General features: G+C 46.7%; 1 protein-coding gene across 3 annotated transcripts in view; it reads right to left on the bottom strand.

The window, feature by feature from the left end:
* Positions 1-9,468: 9,468 nt before the first annotated feature.
* Positions 9,469-20,061, bottom strand: part of RAI2 (retinoic acid induced 2) — a 72,130-nt gene continuing 61,537 nt past the window's right edge. For all 3 annotated transcript variants that reach the window (XM_066249034.1, XM_066249035.1, XM_066249033.1), the window contains exon 2: positions 9,469-11,453. In XM_066249034.1, coding sequence (XP_066105131.1) covers positions 9,828-11,429 — 1,602 coding nt within the window. In that variant the 5' untranslated portion in view covers positions 11,430-11,453 and the 3' untranslated portion in view covers positions 9,469-9,827. The remainder of the gene's footprint in view (positions 11,454-20,061) is intronic.

Genomic DNA, 20,061 nt, shown 5'->3' with positions numbered 1-20,061 from the left:
GGTATTTCATTACTCCCATTTTACAGATGAGGAAATGGGGACAAAGAGGTTCAGTGACTTGCCCAAAGTCACACAATTAGAAAGGAGTGAAGGCAGGAAGTGAGTCAGGCTGTAGCTCCAAAGCCAACAACTCCTAACTTCTACTCAGGGTCCCTAGCCACTTAGGTGCTGCAAGATACACTGTTTCTAGTTCTGACACAGGAATATATTGTGCTTGGGAGTTTTCCACATTTCAAGACAGAAGAATACTTGGATCTATAGGAGAGTTCAAAGGTTTCTTCCATCACTTGAAAGAGTTAGAATCTTCTTGTTTCATTTTAACCCAGCAGGGTACAAAAGATGGTGAGTTGAGGCACAGAAAGAAAATAATGAACCTTTTTATATTTGTTTCATTCTTTCAAAATTTTGATGTTTGCACATATTTTCTAATCTATGCGTTTATAATCTCTGTGAGTTATAAATAACTCCACAAACTTTGAAGTGAAACATGCAAAAATATTTTCTTTGTATACCACCACTGGGATTTTGACTATTGCTTGCTTTATGGAATAAGTATATCTATATGAATGTAGAAACCCCTTTTGAAGAATCCATGTTGTTTTGAAGCATAGTGAACCATATGATTGAAAAGAATTCAATCATTACATCTTTTGTGTTGTTCACAAAGTGAATGATAAAGTCCAGATACTTCTGATTTTGTGTTTGTATTTCCATGTGTTGTACTGGTCTGGCTAAGAAGGGCATACTTGTACTTTCCCCATGGGCACAGTTCAGCCCGCACACATTTATTGAGGGCCCTGTAAATGCCAACCACTATACTAGACATGAAATACAATGGCTTTTACCTTGGCCCTATAGTACTTTATGGTATACTGGAGTGGGCAGAGACATACTTCTAAGTGAATGGTGGACAAGATGATATAAGTATATACATGTCATTATGGGAGGACAGGAGATGGCTCTTAGTTTATGCTGGAACAGTCATGGAGAACTTTTTGGAGGCGGTGTTGTTTTTAGTAAATCATAAAGGATTACCCAAAGTTAGAAGGTGAGGAGGAATGTCAAAGCACGCAGGTGGAAGCACAGAGGATTTTCTGCAAACTGTTAATCTTGTGTATTCTTGGAGCATACATATGGGGGTAAAGCAAGGAGTTACAGCCGCAGAGGTGGTCTGAGGCCTGATTGCAGAAGGTCTGACATGAGAGGCCTCTGCAGCATATGGGATATATCCAATACCGAAAGCTTTTATGCAGCAGAATGACATAGTAAGATCTGGCTTTTATCCAAAATACTCTGGTGGAAGCATAAAAGACAGATTTGGGGGGCTAAAATGAAGGCATAGTGCCCACCCAGTTTGGAGGCCATTTTAAAAGTCTAAGCAGAAGATGATATGGGTTGGTTCAAGAACAGTAGTGTGGAGGAAAGGAATCATGGATTTAAGGAAAATCAAAGAGGCAAAGTCAGCAAGACGGGATGTGAGAGGGGAAAGCAAGGGGAAGTAATAGAGAACAGCTCTCCATTTCTGGCTTGGGTAGCTGGGAAAAGGGCAGAGCAGAGAAGGTGCCGAATGGCCAGCTGTGGGGCAAGGGTGAGGGAGGGGGGTGTTGAGTGCAGTTCTGAGACTGACGAATCTGAAGTGCCTAATAGAACCACCCTATGAAGATGGCAGTTTGGACCTTGCGTATTTGAGTCTGAAGAGAAAAGAGGGGGAGGGGGTCAGGGCTGGAGATAGAGAGAAATAAACATAATAAAGATGTTGGAAACAACTAGGACAGCAGATGAGGTCACTGTAGGAAACACATGGGATGCGAAGAACTGGGTGCCTGAGACACTGACTGCTATGGAGACAGAAAGAGCCAAGCGTGCAAAAGGAAGAGGAGCTGAGAGACAGGAGAATGTGGAGAGGTGAGCCAGGAGAGCTATGGAGGGAGACAGGGGACAGTGTCTGCATCTCCAAGGGGTCAGGAAGATGAGACCTAAGAGGCAACCATAGCTCCCTGGGTAAGGATTGTCACTTGTAAAATTAAACAGACCAACAATTCTGGGAGGAAAAAAAAGGAGAAAAGAAGGGAGATTCAGTAAAACATTGACTAAAACTTCATTAACTTGGAAATTTGCAACAGCTCAAAGGGTCCTGCTAGATTTTAACCTCCACGATAGTGAAAAAGGAAAGGGTCTAAGAAGTAAATAAATAGGGCAGCAGGCTGTATGAGAAATGGCTGAAACACTGTCCTGTCCATCTGGTTCTTACACAAATCACCCTTGACCAGCATCCAGAAGAAGTCCAAGGCAGGAGGGCCTGACAGTGGCTGAGCCCTGGGTAGGGGCCAGTACAGCTGAGAAGTGATATATGAAAGTAAAGAAGGCACTCTGTACTCCAATTCAATAAGCAATTGTTGACGCATTCCCAGCTACTCAGCACTGTGGGCCAAAAGCTGAGGACACTCCAGGGCCCTGTCTCGGGGAGCGTAGAGCTGAGTGCCAGAGACTAACTCAGTGAGGCCTTCCCTAGCAGCATCCCCCCCCCCCCCCGGCAGCCGGACTCACAGAGCTTGTGCAGGAAAGGAGCTGGGAAGGCTCATTTTGGAGGTGGCACTGGAGCTGAGCCTTGCCGTATGATGAGGAAGCACTTGCCAGGAGAGTGGGGACCATTTTATGTGCTGGGTTAAGTCATGGATGAGAGCCAGTTGGCCAGTGGTGGCTGTCCAGGCATGCCCTGCTGTCATGGAAGCTGAGAAGGAACACAGTTGGAAGAGATTTCTTTTAAAAAATGAAAAAGATGAGAGATGCCAATGTGGAGTGGGCGCTGGGGTCAGGAGAGCCAACGGCAGCTAGAGACAAACAGCCCCTGCCTCCCTTCCCTGCACAGCCTGGAGCACCCTGTCACCCACCCAGGCCAGCCACCAGTGCCTACAGTAAAGTCGGACTTGGGGAAAGGTTTTCTCTGCTGACATGCTTATTGGATTTTGAAAAGATTCCCACTGAAAACAGCTAAAATAAAAGGTCTCAGACCTTAAAGGATTACCCTGGCTCTCCCATTGCCTGCCTAGTCACATTTCCGAGCCACACAAAGATAATAGACTGCTGTCATCCTTGAGTACCTTTGGAGCAACCATTCACTTATAAACAGTTGACATCCTCTTTATAAATAATGTTATCCCTGTGTCAACACCATTTCACCGAGGACTTCTACCAGACAAGACCTTGTTAGCTGGTTTCCACTAGCGTGGTACTCAAAATCATAAAGCTGCATGAAAACAATTATTTCTTAACAAAAAAAACCAACCCTGTTAATACTGTGTGCTGGCCTTGCCACCTTGAGGACTGACACCCGCTAACACCCTGTAATCAGGGGCTGAGTCTCTGTTTTGTGAGGATAGTGCTTAAATCCTTGATTGTTTTTCTTCCCTGGGAATGCACACCCCCCCCAGAGGAAAGAAAATAGAAATTCTGACTTCAGAGGTCATTATATGTGCTCTGAATGCTCCCTCTATGCCTGGATAAGATGTAATATAAAATAGTGGAAGGCGCGCTGCTCTGGTATCCAGAGTCTTGACGGAGGAGTGGAGTGGGACGGTGGGAGCTGCATTGCTAGGTAGGGCATGCCCAGTGCCGCCATTGTGCAGTATCTTTTGACAACCATGCATGCAAGCCCTGTAGGACAAGGGGGCAGTCGAGTAGGACTCCAGACCAGAGCAGCTGCTGTTCTGTGACTTTTTTACACTTTAGTTGTGCATGTAATTTTGTTTGAATTAAGAGGCTTGTGACCAAATGTAGTTTATACCCTGGTAGAGAAATGGTAAGGACCAAGCTGAAGGCCTCAGAAGGCCTGTTCAGGGCAACATACTTGGAAGAAGAGATCCCAGATTCTAAGAAATTAGACATGGGGATGATGTTCCAAGGAAAGTTTGGACCATAAAGAGAAACCTGGGGATGCCAGATAGGTAGGGTCCAAAGGGAAGTGAGGATGTATTAACAGGCATATAAATTAAAGATGGTGGGGCCCAACGGGAAGTGGTGATATACTAACAGATATAACTGATTAAAGATAGGAAGTAACTATTCAGTTCTAAGAGGCTTTGCCGGAACCCAAAGTCAGTCTACATTGCTATCTAGGGTTCTTTTATTATTTTTAAAAAGGTAACAGCTTTATTGAGATATAATTGACATACAATTCACCCATATAAAGTGTACAATTCAATGTGTTTTTTTTGTATATTATTCACAGAGTTGTATAACCATCACCACAATCAATTTTTAGAACATGATCATCACCTATCTGGGGTTCTTGACTCTACAAAGTAAATGGAGAAACTGGGGAAAGAGCAACCAAGATGAGAAAGGATTACAAAGTAGGAGCTCAGAGGGCACTAGAGGAGATGGGACTCATGAGTCCGAGGGAAGGGTGCTGCAGAAAGATCTGGTGTTTAAGGAACTACTAAAAGGAGGAGATTTGGCCTGTTTCCATTAAGGACAAACAGAAAACTGGGCTCAATTACAGCAAGAAGATTTAGGTAAAACTTGAGGGGGAAAAAACACCCAACTTCCTGGCAGTTTGTGAATTCCTGGGTTATACTGCCCTTGGAAAGACTGATGAACAGTCGTGGGTGAGTTTTACAGTCTCATGGCCTTGGTACAATGATGAGGCATCCCTTCAGGACTGGCTGAGTACCTGCTCTTTCTGGGAGCTGTAGTCCTGCTGAACCCTGTGTACTAGGGAGAAGATTCTAGAGAGCCCTCTTACATGCTAGATAAGTTATGGCCCTTTGGATGGATGAAAGTGGGTTCCAAATAATATTTTCCTGGTCATATCAGCCTTGTAGTAAACCAGAAAATATGCTAGAAACCACAGATCACTTCCTGATTGTTTCTTGATAAAGTTCATTCCTCAAAGATTTTGAACTCTTGTTGTGGGCCAAGTATAAGAGAGACCCTAGAGGTTCTTAACAAGGGGTAGGTTCCCCCCCCCAGGGGACATTTGGCGAAGTCTGGAGACACCTTTTTTCACAATCAGGCAGGGATAGGAGTGCTACTGGCATTTCATGGGTAGAAACCAGAGATGCTGCTAAACATCCCACAGTGCACAGGACAGTGCCAGTCAACAGAGAATCATTTAGTCCCAAATGTCAATAGTGCTGAAGTGGAGAAGCCTTGAGATAAAGAAGTAAGGTTCAGTCCTTGCTCTTAAAAGAATTTATTCTGTTCATTGTGGTGTTTCTTAATATGGCTTGAAATGTGGGCTAATGAAAATTTCGGCATTGAAAAAGAAACTCTTCAAGTTCCTTATTTGATGCAATTATAACTAAAACCAAATTTCCCATGCCATTTGGGACTGACAGTGTGGCGCTACCAATGTAAAGGGCTTGATTACATTCTTACTAAGACTGGGTTATCAAACCTTAGATTTAAATAAATATATATACTTAGCAGAGGGAGAGCAGTAGCCAGGTGACCTTTATCACCTTTCTCAGCAGAGTGAGCCTACCTACACTTTTATTTGAATGAATGTATAGATCGTAGTTGGGAGAAAAATAACCTACAAGTTGGGATTATATAGTAAACCTCAACAGTTCATTTCCTTTCACTTGAATTTGTTCGTCATTTTAGCAGGGCATAGCTAAAATCACACTTTGCTTAGAAACCCCCTGGTTTAATAACAGTTGCAGATGAATTATTTGCAATATTTTGGAACTACTTCAAGCACTCATATATATACTACTTACTGTAAAATCAATCAATATATTAATTAAAATAAAATACCAATTAATTAAAATGGCACCCCATGGACCTCAACTACACCCTATTTTGTTTCACTGATGTGGGAGGTCAGTTATTTGACCTGGTGACAGCGAGCTGTTCTGGAAAATTGCCTTTATTTAATGAATAGTAAAGTCGGCCAGAATGACCTCTAATGCTTTTTCCCTGCCGTTCAAGTTTTCAGCTTCGCAGCTTTTGAGGCTTTCAGAGACTTGGCATCGCCATCCTTCAGCGCTAAATCTCCCCTTTACCACTGTGCCAAGTGCTCTGGGCATTCCAGTTAACTGGAATGGTCTTGAAAATAATTGAAAAAAAGTCTTTAATTCAGACTCTTCACTAATTTATACTGGTTTTGCCCCAAAATGATCCAAGTTCCTGTGGGTTCACTGGGCTTCAAACCCAATATTTAAGAAACATCTCAAAGTACATACTTTGAGTTGTTGATGCTTAAAAACTGAAAGCAGAAAACTCTTCTGAGCCTCAATTTCCTCACTTGTAAAATAGGTTCTAAATCCTTTCCTGTTGTTTTATTAATTATGCTTTATAACTATTCATAACTATATTGACATACTCTGTCAGTAACTGGCTATCTTCCTCTCTCCTTCCTTCCTACTTTCCTTTCTTTCTTCCTTCTTTCCTTCCCTCTTTCTTTCCTTCCCTCCCTCCCTCCCTCCCTCCCTCCCTCCCTCCCTCCCTCCCTCCTTCCTTCTCTCCCTTCCTTCCACCATTGAGGACATATTTTTTCATGTTTAAAGCATGAGAGATTTGCCTTTGAATATAAACAAAATTTTTACCTCACTTTAGAACTTTCTACTCACTTTCAAGGACTTCCTTGGATAGGATATTAACTGTATCCTCTTTAAACCTTTCCTTTTTCCTCTAGATCAGGTGTCCCCAAACTACGGCCCCCTGAGGCCATTTATCTGGCCCCTACTTCCGGAAGGGGCACCTCTTTCATTGGTAGTCAGTGAGAGGAGCACTATATGTGGCAGCCCTCCAACGGTCTAAGGGACAGTGAACTGGCCCCCTGTGTAAAAAGTTTGGGGACCCCTGCTCTAGATCAACTAGTTTTTACTTTATCAGGAAGATCAGTCCCCCAAATATGGATTTTTATAACTTGTTCCAATTGTTTTTATCATTTCTGAACTGACGCCAGCTGAAGCCATCTTGACAAATTTGAACAAATATCAACATTCCTGGGAACTAATCCTATTTTCTAAATGATTCTGAAAAGCTGTTCTTTAGGTTATTGGCCCAAACAACTGTGCATGTAATTGTGTGTGTGTGTGTGTGTGTGTGTGTGTGTGTGTAAAGTGATAGGAAATTAAGTCATGGAAAAAGCCTGGTGGAAATCCTGCATGGGTGAAACCTGCAAGTGGGTTAGCTGAGGAACAGTTGTGAGGACTGGGGACGTAAGAGTCACCACAGCTGCCTGCATCAAGCAGAAAAATGATGGGGCCTAGAGTTTGCCAGTGGCCAACTCTGTGAGCCCTGTGAGGCTCACACACCTCAGACCAGGCACCATGGTTCCAGGCTGATGGCTCTTACTCTAGGTTTGTGTGAAAGGCTGCAAACTTCTGACTGGTGTGGGGTCATGGCATTGAACCATCAGGCAACCCTATGCTCACTCTGGCCATAGCAAGCCCTTCTCCCGATTGCTTGGCTTGCATGTAGCCAAGTGTATTCTATGTAGTTTCCATCAAAGTCTGGGAAGGGAGCAGGCAGAGGATGTCACTTCCTCAGTAACACAATCCTGGTCCCAGCACAATCCTGCAGGTGTAGCCTTTGTAGGTCTCAGTGGGCTAGTCTCCCAATGCTACAGCTGGTCCCCACCACAACAGCCCCTCCCCAGGCACCCTCAGAGATAAAGACAGGGTTTGTGGATGGGTGCAGCTAGGGTGGGTGCAGAAGCCTGTTGCAGGAACTTGTCCCAGGGCTGGGGGACAGCCCATAGCAGCTCAACAGCCAGGGTTGTCTGTGGAGCCAACTTTTCTCACCAACTAGAGCTGACATCTGAAGAGAAAAGGGCATTGCCGGATACAACAAAGAGAAATGTGGCTTGAGGTTTTAGAATGTAATTACAGCCTACCAGTGCCTTCCTTTCCACCTGTATGTCACTCAGCTTTGAGCACTTGCTTCTACAGGGCAAACTGACAACTCTGTTCCCTTGAGGCTAGAGGAGAGGCAACTCATGCCAGTACTGTGAAGCCAGGGGCCCTGCTGGGTGGTGTAGAATGACTGCCTAATGCTGTAGGGACAGCAGAAAAAACCTCAAATGGGGAGAGAGGATCTCAGGCAGATAGGAAATGCTACTTACTAGGCGCATTTGCATTGGTTGTATTTGAACCTAGAATACACATGCCACGCTCAGGAAACCCACAATGGGAGAAAAAATGGAAAAAGACTGCACAATGTAGAAGCAGAAAGGATGGAATATGGCTGGGGCAAAAGAACCAACTAGTTAGCCTGATGAGAAACAGCTATTTGGTCATTTACCATCATGTCCCATTTTGAAAAGTAGTTTAACAATGCAAGAAAAAAGCAGGAAAAAAGTCATTCTAGGTGTATGGTACAAGACCAGCTAAAGCTGTAATGCTATACACAGAGGACCTGGTAATAAAAGAACAGTCTCCAACTGCTTTTCCTCCTGTTCGTGTTCACAGTAACAGCTGGATACATACTAATTGCAAGAAGTGAAAGATAGAGCTTTAAGTTTAAAAGCAGGCATGCCATGATCAGCTGCTCACCCTCACAGTTTCAGACACAAGTGTGAGGCGGCACCTAGCAGATCTGTTTGAAATGCGCGCTCACAGTTCTTCACTTGTGTGGTTGGCTTTAGGCTATTCAAGGAGAGCAGCATGCTGTTCCCTCTTTTCAGGTTCATCACTGCCCATCAAAAACTGGCTTAAAGAGGGGTTCTCAGCGTTGGTACTGGTGACATTTGGGCTGGATTGCTCTCTCTGGTGGGTGCTGTGCTGTGCAATGTGGGATGCTACCCATCAGATGCCAGTAGCACCTTCTCCCCTAACTGTGACAACCCAAAGTGTCTCCAGGCATTGTCTCATCCCTGGGTGAGAACCACTGGGATAAACTAACAAGAACTGACTTTCTCTTCCCTCCCAGACCCCACTCTCAAATAGCTACCCAGGGCCTGGAATGTTGATGAGGGATCACCTCCTCTCCTGGCAACAAGCTTTCCTCTCTTTCTGAGTGCTCCTCAGTAATACTTCTGACTTGCAAGACTTTCAGTCATGCAGAACAGCGCTCTTACTGCCCTTGAAAATAAGGGGTTTTCCAGCTAAATTCTGGGATGGGGGTGGGAAGGAAGCAGGTAAATCCTGTTAGAGACATTTGTTTTAGTCTACAGAAATGTCAGACACAGAATTCTACACCCAGGGTCTCTGTGAACTGCACATGGCCTCAGATACTTGAAACTCACCTCCTCCCATCTCACTCTCTTTGCCACATTTTTAGAAAGGAAGAAAAGAAGGCCCAGAGGGAGGGAAGTGCTGGCCCGAGGTCATACATAGTCCTGATCCTCCTTTTGTGGGGCAGACACCAACAGAATTCTTTGCCCAGTATGTCGGAAGAGCTTAGGTCTCTAAACACAAAGAACCTGTAGCCCTTTACAAGCAACAGTTTGGGCCAAACCATGCCAGTTAAGGAATGCAAATTTTTAAAATGATAGAATGCTGCAACCAGTTAGTGCAAACAAACATTTATTGTGAAATATCCATCCTATCCTTTATTAGGTATTACATCATCAAAGCACTTTGTGGCAATGAAAATAGCTTTTTACCCCTCTGATTTCACCCAGTATTCCATTAAAGCTGCAAAAAATGTGCAATCTGCTTGAAAAATAGGTTGCTCTTATTTACTCATTTGTGAAAAGTCAAAAATTAAAAAAGAAAATGATACTAGTTTACAGGGCCTCTAGAGCCAATTTGCCTTCCTTCTTCCCAACTACTCCCCAAAATAATTAACAAAGATAATTTGTTTTAAATGCCTTTTTATAAAATCAATGCACCTTTCCCCATATTATAATCATAAAAATGTCAAAAAGCCATTATTTACTTTCTTGGAAAAAAGGTGGCCAGCCGTTGTTTTTTGATCGGGAGCATGTGTATTTCCTGGGAGTTCACTTTCTTGAACTTTATGCTCCGGCTTTTGACAGGCTTCCTAAGGGGCTCGGCGTTTCCCACGGACTCTTCTCCTTGGCTGTTGATGTCGTAGCCCTGAAAAACGGAGTCTTCTCTTTTGAAGGAGAAGTTTTTGGTGGATACGCCTGAGAGACCTTTGATCTTGCCACAGAAGAGAGCGGGCATGGCATCTTCCACTGACACAATCACCTTGGCTGCCTGGGAGTTGCTCCCCAGCTCAGTGTTACTTTCAGCCTTCACCCCGCCGCCGGGCTGGCTGGGCTGGCCGGGCTGGCCGAGGGGCTGGGCGGCGTCGCTGCTGCCCACGTGGCTCTCCATCAGCACTGAGGCCTCGTGGGCCGCCGCAGAGGCGAAGGGCTTCTCCACGCTTTTGGGAAGTTTCTCTATGACTGCGTGGCAGGGGCTGTCCACTGCCCTGCTGCTGTACAGCATCTCGGGGGGCGGCTGCGCTTTCCGGTGCGCTGCCAGCGACAGGTCCAGGGCTGCGTCCTCCTGCCAGCCCGGGGGACTGACTTCGCCGGCCTTGAGCCAGGGCACCGACTTCATGGAGAGGTCCAGGGCCTCGTTCTCACTCCCCATCTTGATGACCGTGTGGCGGCTGAGCTGGAAGTACTCCTTGGGCTGGAGGATGTCGAGGGGCTTCAGTTCCTCCTTGTCCAGAGGGGTCTGGGTGCTTTTAAAGGGGTGCAGGCTGAAGGAAGATGGCGGCTTGGATAAACTGGGGCTGAGCTTGGACTCGGAACTCTGAGGCACTGGGATGGGGATGGGAATGGGGACGGGCACAGGCAAGGGCACAATCACGGGGTACGGTACCAGGAGGGTGGCCGGGGGCACGAGCGGGGACAGGGGGGAGTTGAAGGGCTGGGGGGGCGCAGGGGCATATCCGGGAGGAGGCTGGCAGGGCGGGGGGCCGAGGGCGCCCTGCGAGGGAAACAGATTCTGGAGCACAGCTTCAAAGGGCAGCGCGGGCTCCTGCGGCTGGCTGGGGATGCGCAAGTCCAGGAGCTGCGGCTGGGCCTCGGGGTCCTCGGCCGCCTGGAACAGGTTGCTGTGGATGGCGCTGGAGGAGCACGGCGCCTCCTGCGGCAGGACCAGGGGAGAGTTGAGGTGCTGAAAGACGTGCTGCTCCAGCACCACGGGCACGGGCAGCTGCACGGGGCCCTGCGTGCTCATGACATAGGCGGCATTGCCGTTGGGGTTGAGCTCGGGGGCGGAGCCCCCCTCCACCTGCATGTGAATGGGCATCACCACCGGGCTCTCCCCGAGGCACAGGGGCTGCAGCACAGTGGCCGCCACCTTGAGAGCCATGCCGCTCTGGGACTCGGCCGGGGAGCTCAGCATGGACGGGGCCGGCACCGTCACCAGGGCCTTCTTTACCAGGTCTGTGGAGTTGATGTTCCAGGCCTCCGTGGTGATCAGCTGGGCCATACCGTTCTCCAGTCTGTTATTGGCCAAGGCAGGAGAGGAGTTGGTCATGTCCAGGGAGAGGTTCTGTGACTGCAGATCGTCCATCACTCGCCTCTGATGCCACTCGACCTGCAACATAGAGCACACAGAATGAATCTTCCTTCGCAGACAGTTTATGATTGCTTTGAGAGCTCTCGCCACGTCTTTGAAAAGCGTCCATATCTTCGTTAACTAGGGAGCACACCCATCTCTCCAGGTATACACACATGTTAGAGACATCTCCCTAATATATACAAACGCACCCATGTCATCAGCTGTGCGCGAAGAGCTGCAGTTTACGAGGTGATTTTGAGATAAACACCGATGATGTAATGACTAAATAGCCAAATGGGGTTAAACAGCGTATTTTTAAGCCTCATACTCAGCTTATATGTTTAGCCTTCAGTAGACACAGAGATTCATTTCACATTGCTATATCAGACAGTTAAGATATGTGGAGATTTGAGTTCAGATTCAAATAGGTAGCAGAGAATTACTTTCTTTTAAGAAAAAAAAACAAAACCCTGTCACATTAGAATATTCTATGAAAACAGAAGGGGGCCATCCCAAAACTGTAATTGAAAAAAAATTTTAAGTTAAAAAACAAAACTCTCTAACAATTCTTCTGAAAGAGCCCGATAAGAGGAACAGCAGTGAGTTTACACAAGAAGGTCATTACAGTTGTCTCGCCGTCTCCCCTCCAATCAATGGCATTCCCTTTCCTCCCAGCTCTTCACCAGTGAAGATGAAATAACTTGCATGAATGCTCATTGGGTCCAATGTCACTTTCCCCAATCAGCACATGTCTGACCTGTGACCTCTCCTAACTTCTAGCTGTCAAGAGGAGGGAATGCTGATGATTCTAGGGCTGGGTAAATGGAGCACTTGTTGGAAACAAGCATCCTCAAAGGTGACATACACTCTCTCGATGTCCACAGCACCTCTGGCCACCTCTCTCCTTTGGAGAGGCCAAAGGAGCCCAGTGAAGGTGCTTCCTGGAGGAAGCAGGCCTGCAGCTGTCAATATGGCTCTCCATAGAAACATAGCCATATTTAGCCTGGTTACCATGGAGAAAGCAGGCACCATGTCTAACTCTAGGATCCGTGCAGTCTTGGAGTCTGGTTGGGATCAATAATAATTCAGTAAATCTCAGTCTCACTGGGCATTTGATTCTTGACCTCACTTGTCTAAGCTGTCTAGACTTTAGTCCTACGGTCATCTGGTCCTCCTCCTGCTCACCACCAGATTACCAACACAACCTCCAAAACAAGTAAGAGGGGCAGCCCAGCACATAGGGGATTCAAAATAAACGAGACATCACTACAGGAAGGCAGCTTTAAGAAATGAACAACTCTGTGATATTTGTAGATAATTCAAATGTGTCAAATGCACAGAACAAGGAGTTTCTCTGAAGCAGGACGAGGGGAGGGCAAGAGGAAGGATGCGGCGCACAACATCACTGTGTGGAGACACGTGGTGGCTGATGCCCTTGGCAGAATGCACTGTGTGCCTCTGAGCGAGGGCTCCAGAGCCCCTGGGGTGTCCTCTGGAAGCCACGCGGTGACCCTGTATGCTGGCCAGTAGCGCCCTGGGGGCAGAATAGGGAGGCAGCCTGCTCCCAGGAAGCTGAGGGGTTTTGCCCCAACTCCAGGGCCTACCTAGTTTTTCCTGAGAGGAGTGCTCTCTGATTCAGCCAGAAAACACCATACCTGCAATACACCACTCATCCATTCACTCACTCACTCATCCAACCAATTAATTTGCTGAGTGCTTACTGCATGCAAGTACTTTGCTGTCATGGGCCAAACAGGGTTCCTGCTTTCAAGGAGATTATAGTCTGGTATGGGTGTATGCCTTTCATCAGACAGATTTGCTAGCATGAGAAAGCATCACAGTGATGCCAGAAGAGGCAGCATCACCAGGACTAAGCTTTGTTGCCATTCACTAGCAGCCCTGTGAAGGCACTGAGAACCTAAGGTTTCCTCCGAAAGGGTCTTCCCTGTCCTTCTTACTGGCCAGAATTCTTAGGAACTAGTGAGAAAAGGCTGAAGAGAAGCTGCCTGTGGGACTGGTGATGACAAGGGACAGCAACAGAGAAGGCACCAATGGCCACCCATCTGAAGTAGATTCTGATGGCCTGTGATACAAGTCACTGGGAGAAGTCATGCTCTGTGCTTCCTGTGGGTTTAGGATTATCCAGCAGTGAGACTGTTTTTCTTCTAACAGGCTGGACCTGTCTGCCCTAGCCTCCCTACCCCCCCTCACCTCCAAGGAAGAGATGGGAAACTTCTCAGAGCTTCCTTGCCCTGCTTCTGGCATGTACCTCAGCTTAGGTGCCAGCTCTCATCTCCTCCTGCAGAACTTCACTACTCTCCCTGCCTGGGGATGGTTCTAGGCCTGCTCCTCCCCTGGAACCTTTCTGCTCCAAGTGTGAGGAGGGGACCTCACCAGGGCAGAACAGCACCCATAGGCCCCTGTTCCTCCCACAGATGGCCAGAACTCAAACTCGCGGAGCATTTGCAGTGTCAGGCACTCTGCTGAGAACTTTCCATGCATTGCCTCATTGAATCCTCAGAACAACCCTACAAAAGGGGTTCAATAATTATGCCTGTTTTATTGATGAGAAAAATGTTTCCACAGGAAGGTTAGAAAACTTAAAGTGCATTGAGGCTGGGACTAGAGTTTAGGGTCAAACCCAGTCTCCTCCTCCCTGTGGGAGCTGTGAGGGCCACAAATACTCCTTGTATTTCATTTCTTGGCAGAGAGGCCCCTACAGCCTCCTGTTCAACACTCTGCTATGGTTCTTTTGTTACTGGACTGCTAGGAGGTCTCTATCCTCTCAGACTACTTCCAGTTACCCATCCACCCCACCCTGCCTTCCATGTGGGTAGGAGGGTACATCAGCATCCATGAGTTCCAAGGAGGCCATCAGACCCCCCCGCCAGGGCCTCGAGTCTCTGTAAACAGAGCCATGGCTAGATGGGATGCAGGACAGGGCACGCACAATGCGGTACGGATGAACAGTGTGCCGCACTTCAGGGGCAAAGGGGCAAAATCTCACTTCCACCTTCTCACACATGACAGCTTTGGACCTGCCTGATGACTCAGCCAACATGGGCTTTGTGAGTACCCCATCCCTAGAGACCCAGCACCTGCGGAGAATGCCTTTCCCCCAGCACTGAGTCTCAGCTCTCCACCAGGTACCAGGTGGAGCTGGGTTAAACAAGCAAAGGAAGCAGGAGCCTGCTTTTGTCATGCACCCTCCCACCTCCCAGAAAAGCTCTCCCTCTCCTTCTCTCTGCTCCTCCCCATCACTGACCCCGCCTGCAGGCACCTTCAGGTAGGGGTAAGCAGCTGGGCAGCCTGAGTGCACCCAGTGTGGGCAGAGCATGCCCTGAGAGTAACAGCAGCCCAGGGCAAGATTCAAAGGTAAGAGTCTCCCCAAGGATGAGCTGTGAAGGTCGATAATGCCGGGGGAGAAGGCCTGCCCTAACTGATTAGCACAGGGTGAGGAGTACGCTAAGAACTGAGTCAAATCAAGGAGTATCTCAAAAGCCACCAACTAGTGCTCAAGCAGAAGGGGCAGTGATTTCTTCAGTGGTCACAGGGAACATTCTATTTAGTTTTTTGAAACATTGCAGATGGATTTAAATGAGGTCACCCACCCATTCCCCTGTCCCCATTATCACTGGGGGTATGGACGAGTCAGTAAACGAGGCAGTGTGGCCAGGGGGAAATGGGCAACCTGGATCTCCAGGGAGCAGGAGACCCTCACCCTCTTGGGGTTGGGGTCTAGCCTAGTGCAGGCCACGGGCCACGCCAGATGGACACTGGGGAAAGACCTGGGGCCCAGGGCAGGGGGGAGGTGATGAGGGACTGTCTGGGGCAATGGCTGGGCTGGGCTCAGAGACTGTGGGGTCACAGGTTTGTTATCTGAACCCCTCATCCTCCTGTTATAAAGAACTAAGTGTACCAGGGGTGGGTTATCACAGGGTCTGCCCCTCAGTCTGGAGTCCCCCTGGGCCTTTGCCCTTAGCCAGCCAACTCCTGCTCACTGTTAGACTTTGGGGTCTCACCCTCTGAGATTTCCCCCAACTCGCTGAGTTCCCACAGGACCCCAGTCTACCCTTGTCTAGTTCTGATCCTCCCCTCGTACTAAGATTGCCTTTTGTGTCTTCAAGAGGAAAAACTGTCTTACCACCTTGTATTTCTATCCATACCTGTGAAAAGCAGGTGCTCAGTAAATAGCTTCAGAATTGAGAGCATCAGTGAATACCTAGGTCTCTCTGAGCTTGGTGTTCCCATGGCCAGCCTCCTTGGCACAGGCTCACCATTTATGGAATCATGGCATGTTAAAGCTGGAAGGGGTGTTATAGCTTACATCTGTCCTCTTCCTGCCTCCTTTTACACGTGAGGAAACTGTGACCCAAAAAGGCTAACAAAAACTCACCTGAGGCCAGTTATTAGAGATGTCACAATGCTCATTGTGGAAAGAGCAGAAGGCCAGGTGCAACAAAGGATAACGTGGCAGCCACCTACCTTCACCAGCCAGTGGGAGCCTCCAACGAGACAGTACATGCAAAAGCACTTTGTGCATAGAGAGGAGTCCGCTGGGGGTAAGTGTGAATGAATTCATCCTGGGCTCCTGTTTCTCTGACATACCCAGAAAAGGAGTTATATTCATGAAGAAGCCAACCTTGGGCCTAACTCCAGTCAGTGACCCGCCCCACTTCTGCGACCCAGCAGGCACCTCTGCCAACTGTGCCGCCTCCGACCTCCAGCGTGCACTCACTCTACCCTCAGGCCTCCATACAAGTGGATGTTTTTATAATGAGGATTTATTTATGACGTAATTTTAAAAAAGTGAAAACCCTTGACCACTCAGATAATTTAGACTATTTTCCAGGTCCTAGAGTCCATCTATTGTCTTGTGGGCATTTAACATTAAGTCTCTCTCATATACACATGTATGCTCACAAATAACCGAGTATCATCACCCCTAATGCCCTCAGCCATATCCTAAATGATCCCTGGGGCCTCCTGAAGTGCCTGCACCAACTCAAACTGAAGGGAGTTCCGGATGTGACTGTGAACCCCACCCAGACCCAAGGCAGTATCCCTGAGACTACTTCAGGCAAAACCTGGTTTCTTAGCCAGAAATTTAGACAATAGCCCTAGGCCTGTTGGGAGCCTCTCACCGAGGTCCACATCACATTCTGGAAAGGGGCTTGATTTTATTTTGTGAATTACGCATTTTCACCACAGAAGGAAACTATCAAGACAACCACAGGCTCCCATAGCAGCAAGTGCTCCTGAGAAAGTGTTCTGGAACTGGGTACTTAGTATGGAGGGTAGGGGTTAGTTAACTTCATAGCAACTCAAGGCAGTAGCCATTGCCTCCTTGGGGGCGCTGTGAGGACCCTAGGACTACTGGAGTGAGGTCTCTGGAAGGTAAACGCAGCCTCAGGAAAGCCATCTGAATGAGTTGGGTTACATTGGACAGATTCCACCCCCAGGACCCAGCTGCTGCAGTGCAGGCTTTGAAGTCTTCTCCTCTGGCCTCCATCCCAATGCAGGAGTTCCAGAGAGTCTGGGGCCCTGGCCCTGCTGAGGATGCCACCTTCAGCTCCAGTGGCCTGTAGATATGACCTGCTTTCTTCTTCCACTGAAATAAACCTCATTTAGGTTTTATCTAGCAAGATAAATTTATTCCTCTAAATAATTTTTTAGAATATAGATTCTGAAAATTCTCTGAAGACACGTGTTTCCTAACTGCAGAATCAATGGCTCTGCTTTCTGTGGAGACTGTAGGCAGCTATCAATCATTTCACGTCAAAATTGGATCTGTGTCCTTGAGGCTCGGCGTGGGTTCCCTGGAGCAGCAGCAGCTTCCCGAAAGCTTGCTAAACACTCAGATTCTCAGGCAGTGCCCAAACCTCCCAAATCCGAATCTGCATCTCAACAAGCTCCATGTAATTTGTGTGCACGTTAGAACCTGACAAGGACCAGCACTAGTTCTCAAACTTGGCTGCACATTAGAATTGCCTGGGAGCTTTCAAAATTACTGACGCCTGGGTCCCACCACCAAGACTGATTTAATTGGTCTGGGGTGCAGCTGGGCATTGGAGTTTTGGGGTCATTTGGGTTCTTTTTAATTTCCTGGGTGATTCTAATATGTAGTTAAGCTGGGACCCCTTCATCCAAAGGCCAGAGAACAGCCCTGGCTGGTGGCATAGTGGATAGAGCATTTTCTCAGAGCGCTGAGGTCACCAGCTCAATCCAGGGTCGTTGGCTCAACCCCAAGGGCGCTGGTTCCAGACCAGATCAGAAAACATATGAGAAACAATCAGTGACACCACTAAGTGGAACAATGAGTTGATGTCTCTTTCCCTTTCCCCTCCTTCATTCCTCTCTCTCTGTCTCTATCTCCCTTCTTTGCCTCTATTCCTCTCTCTAAAAGAAAAAATAAAAAGAACTAAAAACAAGTAAAAGAAGAAACAGCAAAGGCACATGGCAGCTGGCCAGCTAACCTTCTTCTTTGTGGCTGACCTTTTTTTTAACTTTATTTAGAAAATTAAATTTAATGGGGTGGCATTGATCAATAAAAGCACATAGGTTTCAGATAAACATTTCTATAGCATTTGAACTGATTGTGTTGTGTACCCATCACTCAAAGTCAAATCACTATATATTTGTCTTTACTTCCCTTCCCCAACCTTACCCCTCCAACTTCCTCCCCCAGTAACCACTTCACTTTTATCTATGTCCATGAGTCTCATTTTAAAATCCCATCTATGTGTGAAATCATATAGTTCTTAGCTTTTTCTGATTTACTTATTTCACTTAGTATAATATTCTCAAGGTGCATCCATGTTGTCGTAAATGGCCCTATGTCATCATTTCTTATGGCTGAGTAGTATTCCATTGTATAGATGTACCACATCTTCTTTATCCAATCCTCTACTGAGGGATACTTTGGTTGTTTCCATGTCTTGGCCACTGTGAATAATGCTGTGATGAACAGGGGGGCACATGTGTCTTTATGTACCAATGTTTTCGAGTTTTGGGGGTATATACCCAGTAGGGAGATTGCTGGGTCATATGGTAGTTCTATTCTTAATTTTTTGAGGAACCACTATACTGGCTCCTCAAATGGCTATCTCAGTTTACATTCACATTCCCACCAGCAGTGACCTTACTTCTTGCTTCACAGAAAAGACCATCAACCCTGAGCTCCCTCAACTTTCCCCCGGTCTTACAGCATCTCCCCATGTCCCCACATCCCCAGGACAAAAATGAGATGTCTTTCTCTCTTCAAGGCTGACCCCTACTAAGAAGCCTACTCCTTTCCAACCACACTCTGTTTTGAGTCTACTTTCTGCTTCCAATCCTATAATTCAGCTAATATCCTCAGGGAATGACCTAATGACTAAGAGTTAAATAAGCAAAGCATAAAGTTCGTCCTTTAATACAACATGGATATGGTTTTACCATTCAGGACCTGACATGCACTAAATATCTAAGAGGTAATTCCAGCTGGGTAAAAAATGGTTTTGTTCTCTCAATAGGGTGTAATAATTATCAATTATTTGCTCAAGTGTTTATATTTTCTGAGATTTAAACATCAGCACAGGGCCTTTCTACTGAAGCTGTGAACATAATTACCACATGAATGTCTTCTCAAATTGTTTAAAATACACAGAATACACAAACTAGTCACCCACCTTATGGCTGATGGCCTTTTTCACCCAGATATCCCACAGCCTTCCAAAAGGAATATGACTACCCAGGTTAGCTTTGAAAATGAGCTCCTGAACATGTTACTTAATTTATCAAAACAGTGGTGACCACATGGTTTATGAACTGAGTCTTACCTTCATGAAGATGAATAGTGGCTGTGGGGAAGCTCTACCAGAAAACAGAGTATAAATCTTAGCTGTGATGTCATACTGGTGAAAAGTGGAAGAGGTGGACAAGTCAGACAGGAGGTGGTGGGCCTGAGCATCATAAACTGGTCATCAACACTAGGGAACACCAAGGTCTTCCCAGAAAGTCAGGTAAGGTAATCAGGACTGCCATAAAACTTGGTTATATTCATTTTATAATGTTATCCTTTTTACTCCCATTTTCTATTTTATAGCATATGTAATACATATAAGAAGACATATAATTTAATAATGCGTAAGTGTTGAGGGGATGTTTGATTTTTTTTTCTGATAGAGTACAAGAATGAAAAAGTTGCCACTCAGCCAGAGAGATGACGCTGTCAAGGGCCAGTGAGAATTCCAGGGTCTCCCTGCCTGAACAAGTCCTAGGGTCACTGGCCCAGTTCACCCTCCCCATTTTTCAGAGCAGGAAGCTAAGGTTCAGAGGTGAAGTGAGGCTCAGAGGTTGTAGCATTCACCCACTCCAGACTGTGTTCCTTCAAAGGCCTAGTCCCTCATCCATGGCTTTGGTTTCAAGTGTCACCTGAGCCTAAGGGGTCCCTTGCTACACCTTTATGTTTACCAGCATTGAACACCAATGTATGTGAGATGGTCTGATTCAACCATCACAATGCCAAACAGTTGAGTTTGTGATAACTAATAGACAAGTGCTTGAAATAGAAGAAATGAAATTCAAAACACACATACACATGGGCTTTTTATGATGGTGGGGAAAACACTTTATGTCCCTGGGACTCAAGTTTCTTCTTCAG

Source organism: Saccopteryx bilineata, chromosome X (genome assembly GCF_036850765.1).
Source record: "Saccopteryx bilineata isolate mSacBil1 chromosome X, mSacBil1_pri_phased_curated, whole genome shotgun sequence".
NCBI lineage: Eukaryota > Metazoa > Chordata > Mammalia > Chiroptera > Emballonuridae > Saccopteryx > Saccopteryx bilineata.
The sequence above is the reverse complement of the archived record's forward strand: the minus strand, read 5'-3'. Positions and strand labels throughout refer to the sequence as shown.